This window comes from Aspergillus versicolor, assembly GCF_001890125.1.
Source record: "Aspergillus versicolor CBS 583.65 unplaced genomic scaffold ASPVEscaffold_2, whole genome shotgun sequence".
NCBI classification, from domain to species: Eukaryota; Fungi; Ascomycota; class Eurotiomycetes; order Eurotiales; family Aspergillaceae; genus Aspergillus; species Aspergillus versicolor.
Genome location: NW_024467525.1, coordinates 488,406 through 503,335, shown reverse-complemented (window position 1 = coordinate 503,335; position 14,930 = coordinate 488,406). Strand labels below are relative to the sequence as shown.

Below are 14,930 nucleotides of genomic sequence, written 5' to 3'. Positions count from 1 at the left end.
ACAGTAGGTTCTTCAGCTCGCTTTATAGCGCAGAGAAGACGAACAACTAAATTGGTTATGGGTGTTAGCATCTTATATAAAAACAAAACAGCTAACTATAGACAACACTTACGTTGTTTGTGGCGGCAATGGCGATGCTGTCCTCGAATGGATGCCAGCTCATATGTAAAATCTTCTTGTTGAAATCGATCTGGTCTGCGTCGGTTTCCTTCTTCATGCGGCTGCCAGGACCAGCAGGACTGCTTGTCCGGGAGTTACTCTTCTTCCCGTTAGCACCCTTGTTCATCGGCGTTGGTACGCCAACCTTCTTTGCCTTGAAGGCAGATTTGTCGGCCTGCAGCACAATCTCGGTGTCCTTGGCCGGGTCGGTAGGGTAAATCATGAAGTTGTTATTGTAGCTTCCGGTCATAACGTTTTCGGCATCTCCAGAGAAAACCACCTCAAACTTATCAAAAATACTATCATTCTCGTACGTGTCGCATAGGCGGGGTCGTAGGTGTTCGTGTATGGGAATTGTCTTCACTGGTTGTCGTTCCATGTTGACGTCCCAAATCTTCACCGTCAAGTAGTCTCGTGACACAATGTACCGGCCATCGTGGGAAAACCTTACGTCGGATATCGAGGAGATGATTTCGGAGAAGAAAGAACGTGAAGAGGCATCTTCCTCTTGTTCGAAGACTACATCATAGGTAAGGTCCATTAGTCGTTCGTTGATTCGGAAAAGGGCTGGGAAAAAAGGGAATGGAAGAAAGAAACACATACGTTTGTGGTGCGTATCGCACAAAGCCCGCTGCCGCATATCCGCGAGTTTGATGGTCCCTTTCGAGCTCGCGTACATGAACCAGTTGCAGCTTGTAGGGTGAAACTCCGCCGCTGTAATAACTTCTGTAAGCTCCTCCATGTTTGCCGGTTTGATATCCACAATGTTGAAGCTCTGGTCTTGAATATTCAAGTTCCACAAGTTGACCCGCAGATCATCACTGCTTATGAAGGTCTCCCCGTCACTGTTGACAGAGATGCTATTAATGTGATAAGCATGGGCGTTGGCGTAGGTTCGTCTAGGTACAGCAGCGACGACCGTATCATGATGTGTCATTCTTGGGAGTTTCAATGCCGAAGGATCTTTGAAAGATACACGGGGTGCCCTGGGCGCCCCTCCGCCACCAACGCCACCAGGGGTTAGTTCCGTAGAGAGGTTGTTCTCTGCAACGACTTTGAGAGACTTGTCAAAGACCTTCCAGAGCTTGATTGTTTTGTCGTTGGTTGACAGAAGGAAATGTGACGCATTTTGTCGCCGACACCACTTTATCTTGTTGATTTTCTCTTCGATCTCTAGGGATTTTAGATAATCAAATTCTGGCTCGTGTGACTGGAACTCGGTGTGGAATTTGTATTCACAGGTTTTTTTCTGTTACAATAGTTAGCACTGTTATACTCGAGTTACCGGCGTACACAAAAGGCGTTAGTACCGTCTCATTTCTCTCAAATAACACCACTCTCCCGCCTTTATCTCCTGTAGCGAGATAGTTTCCAGTATGGTCAAACTCGACTGTAGAAATGATATCGGCTAGAGAAAATATAAGTATTAGTTCTAGGAGAATATTCCCCAAATTTTGAAAAAATAAGCATACCTTCGGTAATGTCTTCGACATCGCCCTTATCGCCAAAACATCTACACACAACCATCAGTAACTGTTCCACATATCAACCTTGCAGTATATGGGAAGGCACGGCGGGTCTATCGACCCCGTCCCAAAAACCAGCCCGAAAATCCTTTATAAATCGTTTGGGGCATAGGTAGAGGTACTGCAGATATGAGGTGGACTCGAAGGGACCAGGAAGTGAGACTCACTGCGTGAATTTCCAGGTAGGTGTACCTGGATCCCTGTCCACCATTTTCTCTCAAGAACGACCCTTTTTTGGATAGTATGTTGGTGGTCAAAAGGTATATTTCAAAATCCAGAGCCTTGGACCTTGAAATGCGGTAGTATAAGCGGGGTTCGTGGGGACCGGGTCGTAAACAAAGACGACGTCAGGAATCGATCGGGTTCGGGGGTGTGTGTGTGACTCGCGAACTGGAACGTGTCGAAGAAGATAGATTATTTCGATGGCGAAGGCGAATAGCTCTGACAAACGAGCTTCGAGGGGAGATATGGAAGGTTTGGAGTGCCAGATCGGAGGCAGCAGGAGGAACAAGCTCTCAACGACGAACAGAACCGAATAGGGCTAATCAGTTAGTTGCAAGCTAGAGAATGCAGATGACTGACAGCCTGGGCCGGCTAGGCTCGAAGAGGAGGGGTTGTTGGTCGAAGGAATAATTTTTTCGTCTTCTGGTGATCCCTGCGGGTGGTGAAGACGGCTACAGCCAGTATTAATTCGCCGTAAAACAGACGAACAAACAGCGACGGCAACAACCACGGTCTTCAGCAACAGATTATGAGATCTGTCGACGAGCAGAATGAGCGTGGGCGTTGTTCGGGGTTGGAGGGGTGTGGATGATGACGGGGATGGTGGAATCCTGAGGTGAGGCGGTTTGGAAAGACCCGTTGCAGTGGTGGTGGGGAGAAGGTCGTGGTCTCGGAGTGGTAGACTGGCAGTGGCTGCCCGTAAACCCAACCGCCAGAGTGGGCGCTGACATCAACCATCTTCGTCACTCCAGCACCTCGCCCGGTCTATTGAGGATGAGGACTAAGGCGGGAGACTAGAGCATACATGGCTTTCCAGTGCTCCCAGAAATATAATCCTACGCAATTACTCCGTAGATCTTGCTTCCCAACCCAGAACCCGTCCCGTCAGTACCTGTTCCAACACCCCACGTTGTTCACCAAACCCGACCGACTTTTGAGTATGCCGTTCGCACGCCCTGGTGACTGGCCTGCGTACACCTGGCTTGCCGCGACTTCGATCTTGAGTTGAACACACTGCTCTCCTTGACGGTAGTTCAATTGTATCCCAAAAATCCATTAATTGTAGTTAGACGTGCAGAGAGTTCTTCACATGCTCTTCCTGTACCGTTCCTACTCATTCCGGCCTCTCTGACCCGAACCGTAGTAGCTGTCGCTGGAGCTATCGGCAAGACTTGACTTTGTACCTCGCTCCTTTTTGCTCTTCCCAGTCCCTAAGGTTCTTTAGAAGGATTCTGCTAGCTCTGCCGCACCTTCTTCACAGCTTTCCGCTCCTGGCGGTGCCGCTCCGACCAGGCCGACCGACTCCCCGCCCAGCTCATCCAAGCCATGTCCGACCACCAGAAGCGGGGTAGATCTGACGATAGCAGCCGTCCAAGATCAAATGCACAACACAAGCCCGACAACAATAGCGACAACACCTCTACGGGCCCTGACAATGAGAACCAGAATAGCCAATCTTTAGCGTCGCGCATTCAGAATTCAGCTTCGGGACTTGCCCGGAATGCATTCCTCTCGTCTGCTCCCTCCGGAGATACTGCACATCTGCTGTCAGACAGTAGTAAGGCTACACCATCTTCCTCCTCATCAGCCTTAGCAGCTGCAGAACATTACGGAGAAACAATCGGTCCATCCTCATCCTCGTCACAAAATCAGTCTTTCCATCGACCCACGGAAACCTTCAGGTCATCTTCCACGGCGCGATCCGGAGGGTTTGAGATACCTGCACTTACGGAAGATGAATTCCAGAATACATACGGTGGAGACCTGTCTGGTACGATTGATGGTTTTGAGACAGGCAAGGGGAAGGGCAAAGGAAGAGGGCTGAATTTGGGGCCTGATTTTACAAGCTACCATGATGACACAACGGTGACACCGACCCTAGTTCCATCTGACGGCGAGGCCGTAGTCTCGATTCTTAGCGATCAAGCCTTCGATCCGGATTTCCCTCCCACTGCGAACGAGCCTCCAGAATACCTTGAAACAGAACTATTACCCTCCCACCTTACCCCAGATGAGGTCCAAATGATCGAGTCGTTCCGACGCCAGTTACCCGAGTCAACAGGACCCCAGAAAAATACCGACCAACCTCACCAACTTAATTCCCTCAGCCTCGTCCCGGATATTGGGTCATTCCTAGATACAATTCCTGCGACCTCACCGACAGATCCGAGTACGAGCCAGGCGACGTCCCTCCGGGACACGGTCTTGACAAGCCTCCCTGGCGCCGCGGACTGGATCTCTGTGGAGGAAAAATACCACGACGAAGTCTGGGGTTACTTACGACCTACATTGGAGGCGGCCGCCAAGGAGATAGAGTCCAACAAAGATACTCCCAGCACCGAAGACGGGCCCGCTGTTCGACGACTGAAGATGATTTTGAGCCATATGCAGCATTGATACCTAACTCATCAACGTAACTTATGTCTGCTTATGTCCTTTGTGACCACTAGTGCTATGTATACCATACCCCGTGTAAGTGAAAATAGATTATATGTACCATTTATATGAACATCATCAAACAGCTAAATCTTTGATCTTCAGTATTCCCGAGGTGCCGTCATAGTAGTGTTTCAAAAGTCCGAGAAGGGCGGATTTTTACATAGCCGAGGCACGCAACATGGAATTAAGGTAGACTTTGTATTGAGTGACGCTGCCAAGTAAAATTTAATTTCGAGGAAAGGAGCAAGTAGAATGGACAACTACACCAGGGAGAACTAAATAGTAGATGTGGAACAAAAATGTAGATTGTATCTTACAGAGAAACATAGCTAGTATCATGACAAAAACCAAGACATCACAGAGTAAGTAGGAAAAGGTAAGGGGTATGTATCCAAGTAGTTATTGTAGGGTTTTCTTTTTATATGATATGCCCGATCTATCCATGCTTTAATATTCAAGGCTAGGAGTTTGACCCTTCACCCGGCCGATAACGATGTGAGGAGCATATTTAGGGATGACTTCGTCGTCGTGGAGCATCTCGAATTCTGCAAGTTTCGTTAGCACTGTATTCTTTTGTACATAAGGGGGTTGTGATTGTTTACCTTCTGTCGCGTCACGCCCCATGAAGTTGAACAGAGCGTTGGCGCCACCGGGGTGCTCATCCAGCCAGTTGGTCACATCAAGAATGATGCCCTTGACGACGATCCACATGTCCTCCTTATTGTTGTGCTTGGCAACCTCCTCCATCGAGTACTCAGTCTCGGGGATGGAGAACGGCTTGGCTTTAGTCGTCGGCTTGGATGTCTCAGCAGGTGCATCAGCATTAGCGGGGAGAGCAGCCGTTGAGGCAGCGGGGATAGTACCGGTCGAAGCCTGGGCACCGCTAGCACCATTCCATTCAACAGAGATCTTGCCAGGGGTAGCGGGGTCAATGTGCAGCGAGATTTGGCCCAGACGTTGCTGGGCGGTAGAACCACTGCCAGCGGTGAGCTTCTTGAAAAGGTGCTGGCTAGCGCTGGCACCAGCCACACGACCGTAGACGACACAGCCAAGCAGAGAAGAGCCACCGAGACGGTTGGCGCCGTGGACACCACCTGCAAGTTCACCACAAGCATAGAGACTATCGAAAGGCTTTTGCTCAGAGTTGAGGACCTCAGCGCGCTCGTTGATCTCGATACCACCCATGGTGAAGTGCAGCACGGGCTCCATGAGGGCAACGTGGAATTCGTCATCAACGTTAAAGGGGAGGTTGTGGAAGAAGCGCTTGTTCCAGGGATCCTTCTTCTTGCCATCCGCAATGGCGTTGTAGTCATCAAAGGTCTTCTGGAGGGCAGCTTCGCCACAGCCAATCTCCTTAGCAAGCTCCTTGCCGCTGATCTTCTTCATCAGACCACGACCAGAGTAGTGGCGGGTGTGGAAGTCAAGAACCTTGGAGGCCTTGCTGTTAAGAACCAGGCGGATTGGCCACTTGCCCTTCTCCTTCTCCTTCCACATCTGGCCGGAGACATAGTCACGGTGGCCAAGCTCATCAGAGAATCGCTGGCCGTCAGAGTTAAGGAGAAGACCACCCTCACCACGGAGGGCCTCAGCGGCAAGGAACTTGAACTTGGCGGTAGGGTCCTTAGGGTCAACGAGACCTGTAGGGTGGACCTGTACCTTGTCCATGTCAATACCATTGGCACCAATGGACATCAGCATCTTTTGGCCATCACCCGTGGCGTGAGTGCCGTTGGTGCTGGACAGTCCGAATGTGTCGGGGCGGTGTTGCTGGAGGAGTGATGAGTCGCCGAAATCAGCAGCATAACCACCAGTAGCCAACACCACCACACCGTCGGCGGACTTGGTCTCGCCGTCCGCCTCGAAAGTGACGCCAGTAGCAGTGTTACCCTCCTTGTTAATTGAAGTGACACGGGCCTTCTTGATGATTTGAACGCGGTCGGGCTCAGCCTCCGCGATTTCCTCTAGGCGCTGCATGAGGGCATATGTGATGGCCATACCAGGGAACTTGGCATCGTGACCACGGTGGGTTCGGGGCTGAGAGTGGCCACTTCGAGGGTCAGCATGCAATGCCACTATTAAATCGCCTGTGCAGAAACCAGCGCGGAACTTACCCGAGACGAGAGACAAGAGTGAGATCGAGGTTGAAGACATCCTGCAGCCACTCAACGGCGGAAGCGGACTGGTATGTGAGGACTTTGATGAGGTCGGGGCGAGCCTTGTCTCTGGCGGACTTCAGGGTATCATCGTAGAACTGCTTCACGCTATCTTGAATACCGAGATCAACCTGGGTGCGAGTGAGAGCACCGTTGATACCAGAGGTGGCCTTTGTTGAGTTGCCACCGAAGAAGGCTGGAGAAGGTTAGCCTCGGCTGTTCGCAACTGGAATGCATGTTCCCCAAAGCTCGGACTGACGCTTACGGACGAACATATCGGGGAAGGGGGATTTCAGCGACATACCTTGCTTGTCGAGAACGAGGACATTGCCACCGTTCAGGTAAACTGTGTGGGCGGCACTCAGACCGGACACTGGGAGGCGTCAGTCAATGCGGGGACGTCATGAGAGAGGACAGGCAACTCACATCCACCACCGACAACAATTACTCTGGGAGCCATGATTGAAATGTGAAGTTATAAAAGGATAATATGGGGGAGAGAAGGGGGGAGAAAGGTGGGAGAGTGAAGAAAGAAGAAGAGCGGAGGGATGAGAAGCAGAACTTAAGAGAGGAAACTGTTCAGAAGCCGACGGGGGAGAAAGGCGCTTTTTCGGCCGAGGCTCACAGACGGGCTTCCAGACGGTACGGCCTGCGACGACCGACCGACAGACGGCCTCCCTGAATATGCACTGTATTACTTAATATTGCGTGAGCTAATCTATCGGGTTGAGTTTAATAAACGCGCACTACTATTTTTATTCTTGGATCCCTCTCTACGCGTTTGTTGAGTTCCTATGTTCTTGTTCCCCGTATTTGGGCGGGAGTATGGGGACGGGAGCTCGCGATGGGACTCTGGGGAGAGTGGGCTTCACTTAGTAAAATTCATTTCGCGCATCCTGGTTTGTCCATCCAACCTCGACATCATCATCGATCCCCTCTTTATTCCAACATGTTGCGCATGCTTGCCTGATCGGACCTTTGGATCATCAGTTATCAAACTTCACATGCGACCTATCCATTGGACAAGGCCCCCTTTTCAGAAGGTCATTCGGTGCCATCGATGACATCCTCTGCTTTCACATGCAAAACCCCAGCCTTGCTCCAGGCGTGTCGTCGTCGTCCCCTCGGCTTTCCATAAGTTAACTTGGGGAAGTCTTCAGCTTTGTAATTATAGCTCATTTCATTGGATCACAGCGATGGAGTCTGGACTGCCCAAGCTGCTAGCCTTTTATGTTTGATGTGACGATATCCGGGTCAGAGGGTCTGTCTGCCTGAGTAGCATTGACCGGGGATTTCTACCAGAAGTACCGAGCGGCCCTAGCACGGAATAATTACACTGTAAATGGTAGCTTTTCACATAAAATTCCGTTCGCTGCTTAGCTCCTGAGCTCCTTCACCTTTACTGCCAGTCTCGCTCCAATCCCTCAAGCACCGATTGAGTACCTCGGACCGAGCACGGGTTCTCAATGACCTTGGGCATGCCATGGAACAACGGCACGAAACTGATGCCGCACAATTCCGCTCAACCCATCTAAATCATGCATTATGCGCACGTTTTCATGGCAAGCAATCTCATACTATTTACATAAAAGTATATCGGTCCATAGGCGACAATAACCATCGGCAATTGATCACGTGCTCTGTCGGCTACTCAAGATCATGACGTAAGCGGTACTCAAATGCCGGAAATCACCTGACAATTGCCCCATTTGTACACCCACTTGGGAAGTCTCAATTGCCGACTTTGCGATTGAACAGACGAACAACAACTAAGTTGACCAACTCCGGGTCCCGTCCTGGTTTCCATTGTTCCAAGCCTCGCCGGACACTTCCCCGATTAAATTGAGCTGGAAGAGATCTTAGCGTCTCGGTGTCCATTTCCCCGAGCCCCCAACGGTGCCTTGTTCGGGATTCACACCGAGCTCTTAAGATCGGGCCAATGCCGGACTACGGCTCGTATGAATCGGCATCACTTCGATCGTATTATTGTGTGCCGGACATGGTGCAACTGGAAATGCATCTAATGGCAAGACCAACAATATCCATCCACTTGTTCACTTTGGCTATTTTGGCCCAAAAGGCCTGGCTCTACGAAATATTGTGCTGAAGACTGATGGTTCTAGATTGAGATTCACCGGCGCCCAAGACGCCACGATACTATCCTATCCAGAATCAGTTCCTCAGTTCCTGGACTGGCTTTCCTTTATATCAGCATATATGATACCACGACCTCCAGTGCCCAGATAAACACGCCCGTAGACACGAGGGTCTCCCTGGACTATAGCAATTCCACCATACTGGTGCTCATCGTCATTGACCCGTGCCCAGGTCTTCCCATTATCATCCGATCGATATACCCCATCTTTGCTATAAGGGCCTTTACTTGCAGTTTTCCCGAGAAGGAACAGCGCTGGCCTCGAGGAACCACGCGCGCCAGCACCAATTGTCAACTGCCTTGCTGTTACACCATGCCCAGTGATTTTAGTCCATCTCATCCCATAATTACGGGTATGATAAACTCCTAAATCGCCAAGCCCAAGCCATATCTCTCCTGCTCTGTTGAAATTTGCAATTGGCACCGCACCGGGGTACTCTGGTAGCCCAACCTCTTTAGCCTCGAAAGCGTGGTACGATAGGCCACCATCCCTGCTTATGTACCACACCCCATCAGTGAAGGAGTAGAATGTTCTCGGTTGGACCCTATCGGCACTGATATTGGGAGTATGGACGCTTAATCCGGTTGGAGACACCCAAGTCTGCCCTAGGTCGTCTGTGACATATGGACCGGATTCATTCGAACGCGGCGTAATTGCCTGCAGGGTCGACCAGTACGTCGTCATTGCGGAAGACCAAACAATATGTTTTCCCGAAGCGTCAATGGCAATTGTTCCTGGATTTGAAGAGCCGGTCTCAATTCCTGGAATACAAGTGGCAAACTTCGTCCAAGAACTGCCGCCGTCCTCAGAGTATGCAGCAAGGCCGCAGCCGTCAGTGTAATTATGTCCACAAGGACCAGCACGGATAATACTACTCGGCTTCTGACCGGCCCAGTCGAGGGAGTTCAAGTTCGAGAACACCGGTAGGTCGAACATTGGCTGGGGGGTGTCGAGATCACCATATCTATACCCGTTGATGTCGCCCAGTCCCGTTAGAAGGTGGGAGTCTCCGCCGTTTGGACTCGCCATGGCCAACGCAACAGACTCCTCTATGCCTTGGGCTTGGACATACCAGCCTGGGGACTTGTTTCTATCAACACTAGACAAGTTGTCGGTCGCCCAGATGGTAGCTCCAGTTCCATACAGCAAATGGTCAGAGTCTCTAGGGTCAATGAGTACAGCCGTCATCCACCACCCAAACTTCGTCAGCCCGGGAATCGGTGAAGGTGCACCGTAGCCACCCCATTGAGGACCCCAGTTGAAGCTTAGCCAAGGAACAGCGGTACCGTCTTTGAATGCGGCATCTTCAATTGGGTGGCCCCAGTACCCTCCTGAACCTGGTGGTGTCGAAAGCTGTGATACATCTTTCCAAGATCTTCCGCCATCATGAGAGAGATATATGCTGTCCAGAGCTGGGCCAGGGTCACGATCCAGGGATATCACCACGAGGGTATCTGGATCCTTTGAGTCAACACTAATCCCGCAGAACCCTCCGGCTGGGAATGTCTGGTTGTCAAATGGGGCCGGGTACGAGTTCTCGGCATTCGGTGTGATATTAGCCCATTCAGACGAAGTAGTGTTGTAAACATAAACCCCTCCATAACTGGCGCCATATGGACCAGGCGCATCAGCAAATGTCACATACAACGCACCATTTGATGCCAAAACAGCCTTCATAGGCTGTGGCCCAGTGCTCTGAGGCTGCGCCTCGTCTGGAAATACCAAAACACCGTCATCCCACCCCGTTGGCTGGCCAGGAACAGACTCCCAGGTCTTCCCCGAATTCTTGGTGTAGTAGAGCCCATTCGGCACCCCAACACCAACGTAAATAGTCCCCTCATTTCTCGGATCAAAGAGAACAAAATAAATGCCAATTCCATTAGTAGCAGCATTCGGGAAACTCGTCACGTTCGCCCACGTCCGCGCTCCATCCCCACTCCTCATCAACCCTGCCGTCCTCGTCCCCATCCAAAGCTCCTCCGTATTAAATGGGTTGACTGCCAATCTCTCCCCGTTGTTTCTCCCCAGCTCATTCGCCCCCATAGCAAACGGCGCCGGGTAGACATCAAACGTCTTCCCGCGATCCTCGGATACAAAAAAGGCACTATTATTCGAATTCAAGTATCGTCCCTGCGCTAGATATAACCGGTTCGGATCCGTGGGGTCCAGCGCTATACTCTCCGTGCCCATCAGGTTCTCATCGGCACCACTGATGAAGTCGTTCAGCGGGATCCAGCGGTCTGCGTCGGCGTCCCACCGATATGTGCCCCCGATATCTGTGCGTGTGTATAGGAGGTTCTTCTCTGTCGGGTGCCCGACTATACCCGTTATATAGCCTCCGCCGGAGACAGCGACGGGATTGAATTCATACTCGTGCTTGAGTGTTGATGCTGTGGCGAGGGCTGCAAGGCCCAGCCATATTTCCCTCCACTTCATTTTGACGTCTCAGCGCAGAGCAAGAATCCGTATGATGTTAGGCATTTCTGCGGTAACTGAGCGGAGTATTGATTTATTATGAATGGCTTGCTTTGGCTGACATTATTAGGAGCTCGTTCGGACCGTGTTCGGTGCGGACTACGGGCCGTTTCTCCTCTGTCCTCATGCTCACGGAGTGATTTTACTAATATATTATCGAATAGGCTAATTCAAATGACGCTTTGATCCAGTATTAATTTAAAGCTATGTTAAATGGACCGAGTGCTGAGGTACGCCGGAGAAGAACTCGATCTGGGGAAGTGTTCTCGAGCTTCATGAGGTTATTGGTGGTAAATATCCAGCAGAGATCAGAGTGTCCGGATAATTGCCGCGAATTGGAATAAAGATGGAAGAGATATGTTAATTGGTTCATGAGTATTTATTGCGTCTTCTATGACTCCTTATTTACTGTATACTACTCTATGCAAGGAACGGAAGGTCCGACAACAAACGTTTTGAAGCGTATGTCTGTAGTACTATGAAGGTAGGAAAGGAAAGACTTTTGAAATGATTCTTCATAATTATCAATAAAATAAAGACCTCTGGTAGTTGATACTCGTTGGTAACTGATGGTTTTCCAAAAAAGAGCTCTAATGAAGCAGGTAGAATCCCATGGTTCATTAATAGTACCAAGCGCTAGGTCTCCCACCGACACGCCAAGAGAGGTCACTGAAGATATCATTTCTATGTAATCTTTACATGCCGAGAGTAATTCCAATGATGAAGGCGGTTTAAAGAGGATATACAGTAATGGGGGGTCTGTTCATCGTCGCGAACTCAACGGACGTTGCCCCCATCCAGTTCACCGCATGCTCATCAGCGCCATACGCAAGAAGAACCTGTACGAAATCAAGCGTCTCCATATGTCTTGAATATTGGCAGTAACCGATATTCCAAGCCGCAAGATGCAGTGCCGTGTTTCCTCTTGCATTCTGCAGATTCACATCTGCTCCATGCTCAAGTAGGAATTCAACCATTGGACGCTGCTTCATCTGAGCCGCAAGGATAAGTGGCGATCCGCCCAGTCTATCGAGCGAGTCGACATTCGCGCCGTGGTCGAGCAGGCATTTCGCAAGGTGGAGGTCCCCTACTCGGGCTGCGGTATGTAATGGCTTATGGCCGGAAATGGACTCGCCCGATTCAACATCTGCCCCCCAGCTTACTAGCAGCTTGACGATATCCTCAGTGGGATACTCAGCTCCGAGGAAAGCGTAGGGGGAAGCCAGATTATGCAGAACTGACCCGTGCCCCCAGATGTAGTTGACAAACTCATGGTCGTGGTCCAAAATGCAAACAGACCCTGGCCTCGCCCTTTCTTCTAGGGCTTTATTAGGGCCGCCGCTAAACTCTTGCCTGTTGTTGTAGAGAAGCGCCATTCGGTCGATTATGGCTCTTTCAAAAGCTTCGGTGAATAGCTCCGTGTAAGTGCTCCTGGATGGCTCCAGTACTGTCTCGGTGCGAGTGAGTTCGGCTACGTCAATGTTTCCTGTCCTGAGGTAGAGCTTTTCATTATATAAGGCCGATGCCGTAATAGTGTCCTCATAATGCTGACATGGTTGTGGTCACTGTTCCTCTCAAATGTGTATCGACGTCGGGCATGATGCCCGAGTCTTTCCTGTTGAGTGATGGGCTCTATATAGAATGGATCCGCACCTGCGTTGAGGAGTATGGCAACCGCTTCCTCATTGTCCAGGTCAGCGGCTACTCGCAGCGCGGCAGTGGCCATAGGTGTCTTGCTGTATGGAATCAATTTCTCTAGCATGGTCGTGCCTTTTTCACGGCCCAGATCAGGGGATGCTCCCACTTCCCGCCCTCGTAGTTGGCCGAGCGTTTGTAAAGCTCATGAGACAGTTTACCACAGGTTGCTTTTGATGCAAGTGAAAGCTCGTTTAACGAAGGGGTAGGAGGGTGTTCCGCCACCAGAAAAATAATCTCGTTCGGTAGTTTCATTAACATGTTGGCGTATTCTCAAGTTGAGAGAGCTTGTACACAAGTCTGATGACCATATAGAAGAATACGGATGAGGAAAGCAGGAAGAATAACATGACTGTGGGCATTAAGCGATACAAACACTCTTCAAATCCAGTATTATAATATGCATGGTAGTGAATGAAATAGATGCATTGCCAAAATTTTAAACCTCAACCCTGGGTACGCTGTTATTAGTCCATCCAAGTCACACTCTTCGTCACAAGAAATTCTTCCAGGCCTGCAGACGCATTAAATCTACCCCACCCACTATTCTTGACGCCTCCATGTGGCAATACCGGCTCGTCGTGGATCGTCATGCTGTTGATATGCACCGCACTGCAAGAATTCATGTAAGCATCACGTCCTGGATGTACATATTCCAGAAGGAAATTGAAATATAAGGAGCCTAACTTACCCAGACTGAATCTTCCTAGCCATGGCCAGACCCTTTCGCAAATCTTCGGTGAAGACCGCTGCAGACAACCCATACCCGCTGCTATTCGCAATCCGGATGGCTTCGTCGTCGCTTTCAACAATCATGCATGCTGCCAAAGAGGCGAACGCTTCCTCCTGCCATACGGTCATATCTTCCTTGACCCCACCTAGGAGGACGGGTGGCATGCGGACTCCTGAGTCGAGTTGCGCTGCGTCAGATTCTGCAGCTACGGATCCGTGGATTACATGGGCCCCAGCCTCAATGGCTCCCTCGATCAGGCGCTGAACGCGTTCCTTGGACGCAACATTTACTAGAGTTGGAGGCTGAGACGAGGGGTCGGACATTGATTGGAGGGCGTCTTTCAAAGCGTCAACGAAAGCACGCGCAATTGATGAGTGCACAAGAATTCGATCTGTAGCCATGCAGATTTGGCCCGACTGCGATGTGTTAGTTCGACATCCTGGCCGAGATTTTGGGTCGCTCATACATTCAAATAGGCTCCGCCTACTACAGACTTGACGGCGGTTTCGATATTCGCATCCGCACACACAATTGAGCTGTTCTTTCCGCCTAGTTCCATTAGGCAAGGCTTGAGGTTCTGCCCACAAGCCCGGGCAATCTTTCGGCCTACAGCCGTGCTTCCAGTGAAGTTGATCTTCTTCACGGCTGGGTGTTCGATCATAGCGTTAACCACCTCGGCCGCATCCTGAGGTCGGCACGCCACTAAATTAAGGCATCCATCTGGCAGGCCGGCGTCCTGGAAGGCACGGGTTAGTGCCCAGTAACAACATGGTGTGAGCTCTGATGACTTTAAGATTGTTGTATTGCCGGCAGCAAGGGCGCAGGCAGCGGATCTAACGCCGAATACGTATGGTGCGTTCCTACATGGTCAGTCCACATCTCAATACCTCTAAGACTTAGTGAGAAAATACCATGGTACAATGCCCAAGATAACCCCCATGGCTTCTTTATAGATAATTGCGCTCTGTCCCTCCTCCTCTACAACAGGTACACTTCCGCAAATCGAAGTGATGCGGCTAGCGACCTCCCTCAGCATGCGAATTGCCAGGGGAACAACGAAAAACTGCGAGGCGCCTGCATCTGCACCCATTTCTGTTCGCATGAATTCAGCATTCTTCTCGAGCCTACTGTCGAGAAGATCTGCAGCCCTAAGCAAAATATCTCGTCGGACAACCGGCTTGGTTTGCGACCATGCTGGAAAAGCAGCCTCAGCAGCTTCAACTGCGCGAACAGCGTCTTGAGGAGAGGCAGAGGCCGCCGCCCAGCAGATGCTGTTTGTGTAGGGACTAATCACGTCAAACGTTGAGGAAGTAGGTTCTTCCTTCCCATTGATAACCAAGGGAATCACCGAAGGGGGATTTGGTGCTGCCAT

General features: G+C 50.6%; 5 protein-coding genes across 5 annotated transcripts; 1 reads left to right on the top strand and 4 right to left on the bottom strand.

Moving 5' to 3' along the window:
• Positions 1–22: 22 nt before the first annotated feature.
• ASPVEDRAFT_79569 (protein phosphatase 2A regulatory subunit CDC55) lies at positions 23–1,896 on the bottom strand (the record flags this gene model as incomplete). Its single annotated transcript, XM_040816713.1, has 6 exons — positions 23–46; positions 113–678; positions 763–1,408; positions 1,470–1,567; positions 1,632–1,672; positions 1,853–1,896. 6 exons carry the CDS (start codon positions 1,894–1,896, stop codon positions 23–25), a joined length of 1,419 nt encoding a protein of 472 aa, XP_040663653.1.
• A 1,296-nt stretch (positions 1,897–3,192) lies between these two features.
• Positions 3,193–4,422, top strand: ASPVEDRAFT_37349 (uncharacterized protein). The gene has a single exon (XM_040811445.1). It carries the CDS (start codon positions 3,234–3,236, stop codon positions 4,302–4,304), a length of 1,071 nt encoding a protein of 356 aa, XP_040663652.1. The 5' UTR covers positions 3,193–3,233; the 3' UTR covers positions 4,305–4,422.
• Positions 4,423–4,532: 110 nt separating this feature from the next.
• Positions 4,533–7,076, bottom strand: osm1 (putative fumarate reductase Osm1). The gene is made up of 5 exons (XM_040811444.1): positions 6,926–7,076; positions 6,804–6,872; positions 6,458–6,695; positions 4,949–6,393; positions 4,533–4,891 (listed from the first exon to the last, which is right to left on the bottom strand). The coding sequence occupies exons 1-5, from the start codon at positions 6,957–6,959 to the stop codon at positions 4,794–4,796; spliced, it is 1,884 nt and encodes a 627-aa protein (XP_040663651.1). The 5' UTR covers positions 6,960–7,076; the 3' UTR covers positions 4,533–4,793.
• Positions 7,077–8,642: 1,566 nt separating this feature from the next.
• On the bottom strand, positions 8,643–11,287 carry ASPVEDRAFT_436898 (uncharacterized protein). Its single transcript, XM_040812880.1, has one exon. The coding sequence runs from the start codon at positions 11,089–11,091 to the stop codon at positions 8,680–8,682; it is 2,412 nt and encodes an 803-aa protein (XP_040663650.1). The 5' UTR covers positions 11,092–11,287; the 3' UTR covers positions 8,643–8,679.
• A 2,005-nt stretch (positions 11,288–13,292) lies between these two features.
• Positions 13,293–14,930, bottom strand: ASPVEDRAFT_123867 (aldehyde dehydrogenase; the record flags this gene model as incomplete). Its single annotated transcript, XM_040806131.1, has 4 exons — positions 13,293–13,437; positions 13,517–13,974; positions 14,025–14,418; positions 14,470–14,930. The coding sequence occupies 4 exons, from the start codon at positions 14,928–14,930 to the stop codon at positions 13,293–13,295; spliced, it is 1,458 nt and encodes a 485-aa protein (XP_040663649.1).

Excerpts from the sequence above, each read along its gene's own strand:
- ASPVEDRAFT_37349 (XM_040811445.1), top strand. The coding sequence starts at position 3,234 with ATGTCCGACCACCAGAAGCGGGGTAGATCTGACGATAGCAGCCGTCCA.
- osm1 (XM_040811444.1), bottom strand. The coding sequence starts at position 6,959 with ATGGCTCCCAGAGTAATTGTTGTCGGTGGTGGAT. Across the intron at positions 6,873-6,925 it reads AATTGTTGTCGGTGGTGGAT|TGTCCGGTCTGAGTGCCGCC; the intron begins GTGAGTTGCCTG and ends GACGCCTCCCAG. Across the intron at positions 6,394-6,457 it reads ACTCTTGTCTCTCGTCTCGG|TGGCCACTCTCAGCCCCGAA; the intron begins GTAAGTTCCGCG and ends TGACCCTCGAAG.
- ASPVEDRAFT_436898 (XM_040812880.1), bottom strand. The coding sequence starts at position 11,091 with ATGAAGTGGAGGGAAATATGGCTGGGCCTTGCAGCCCTCGCCACAGCA.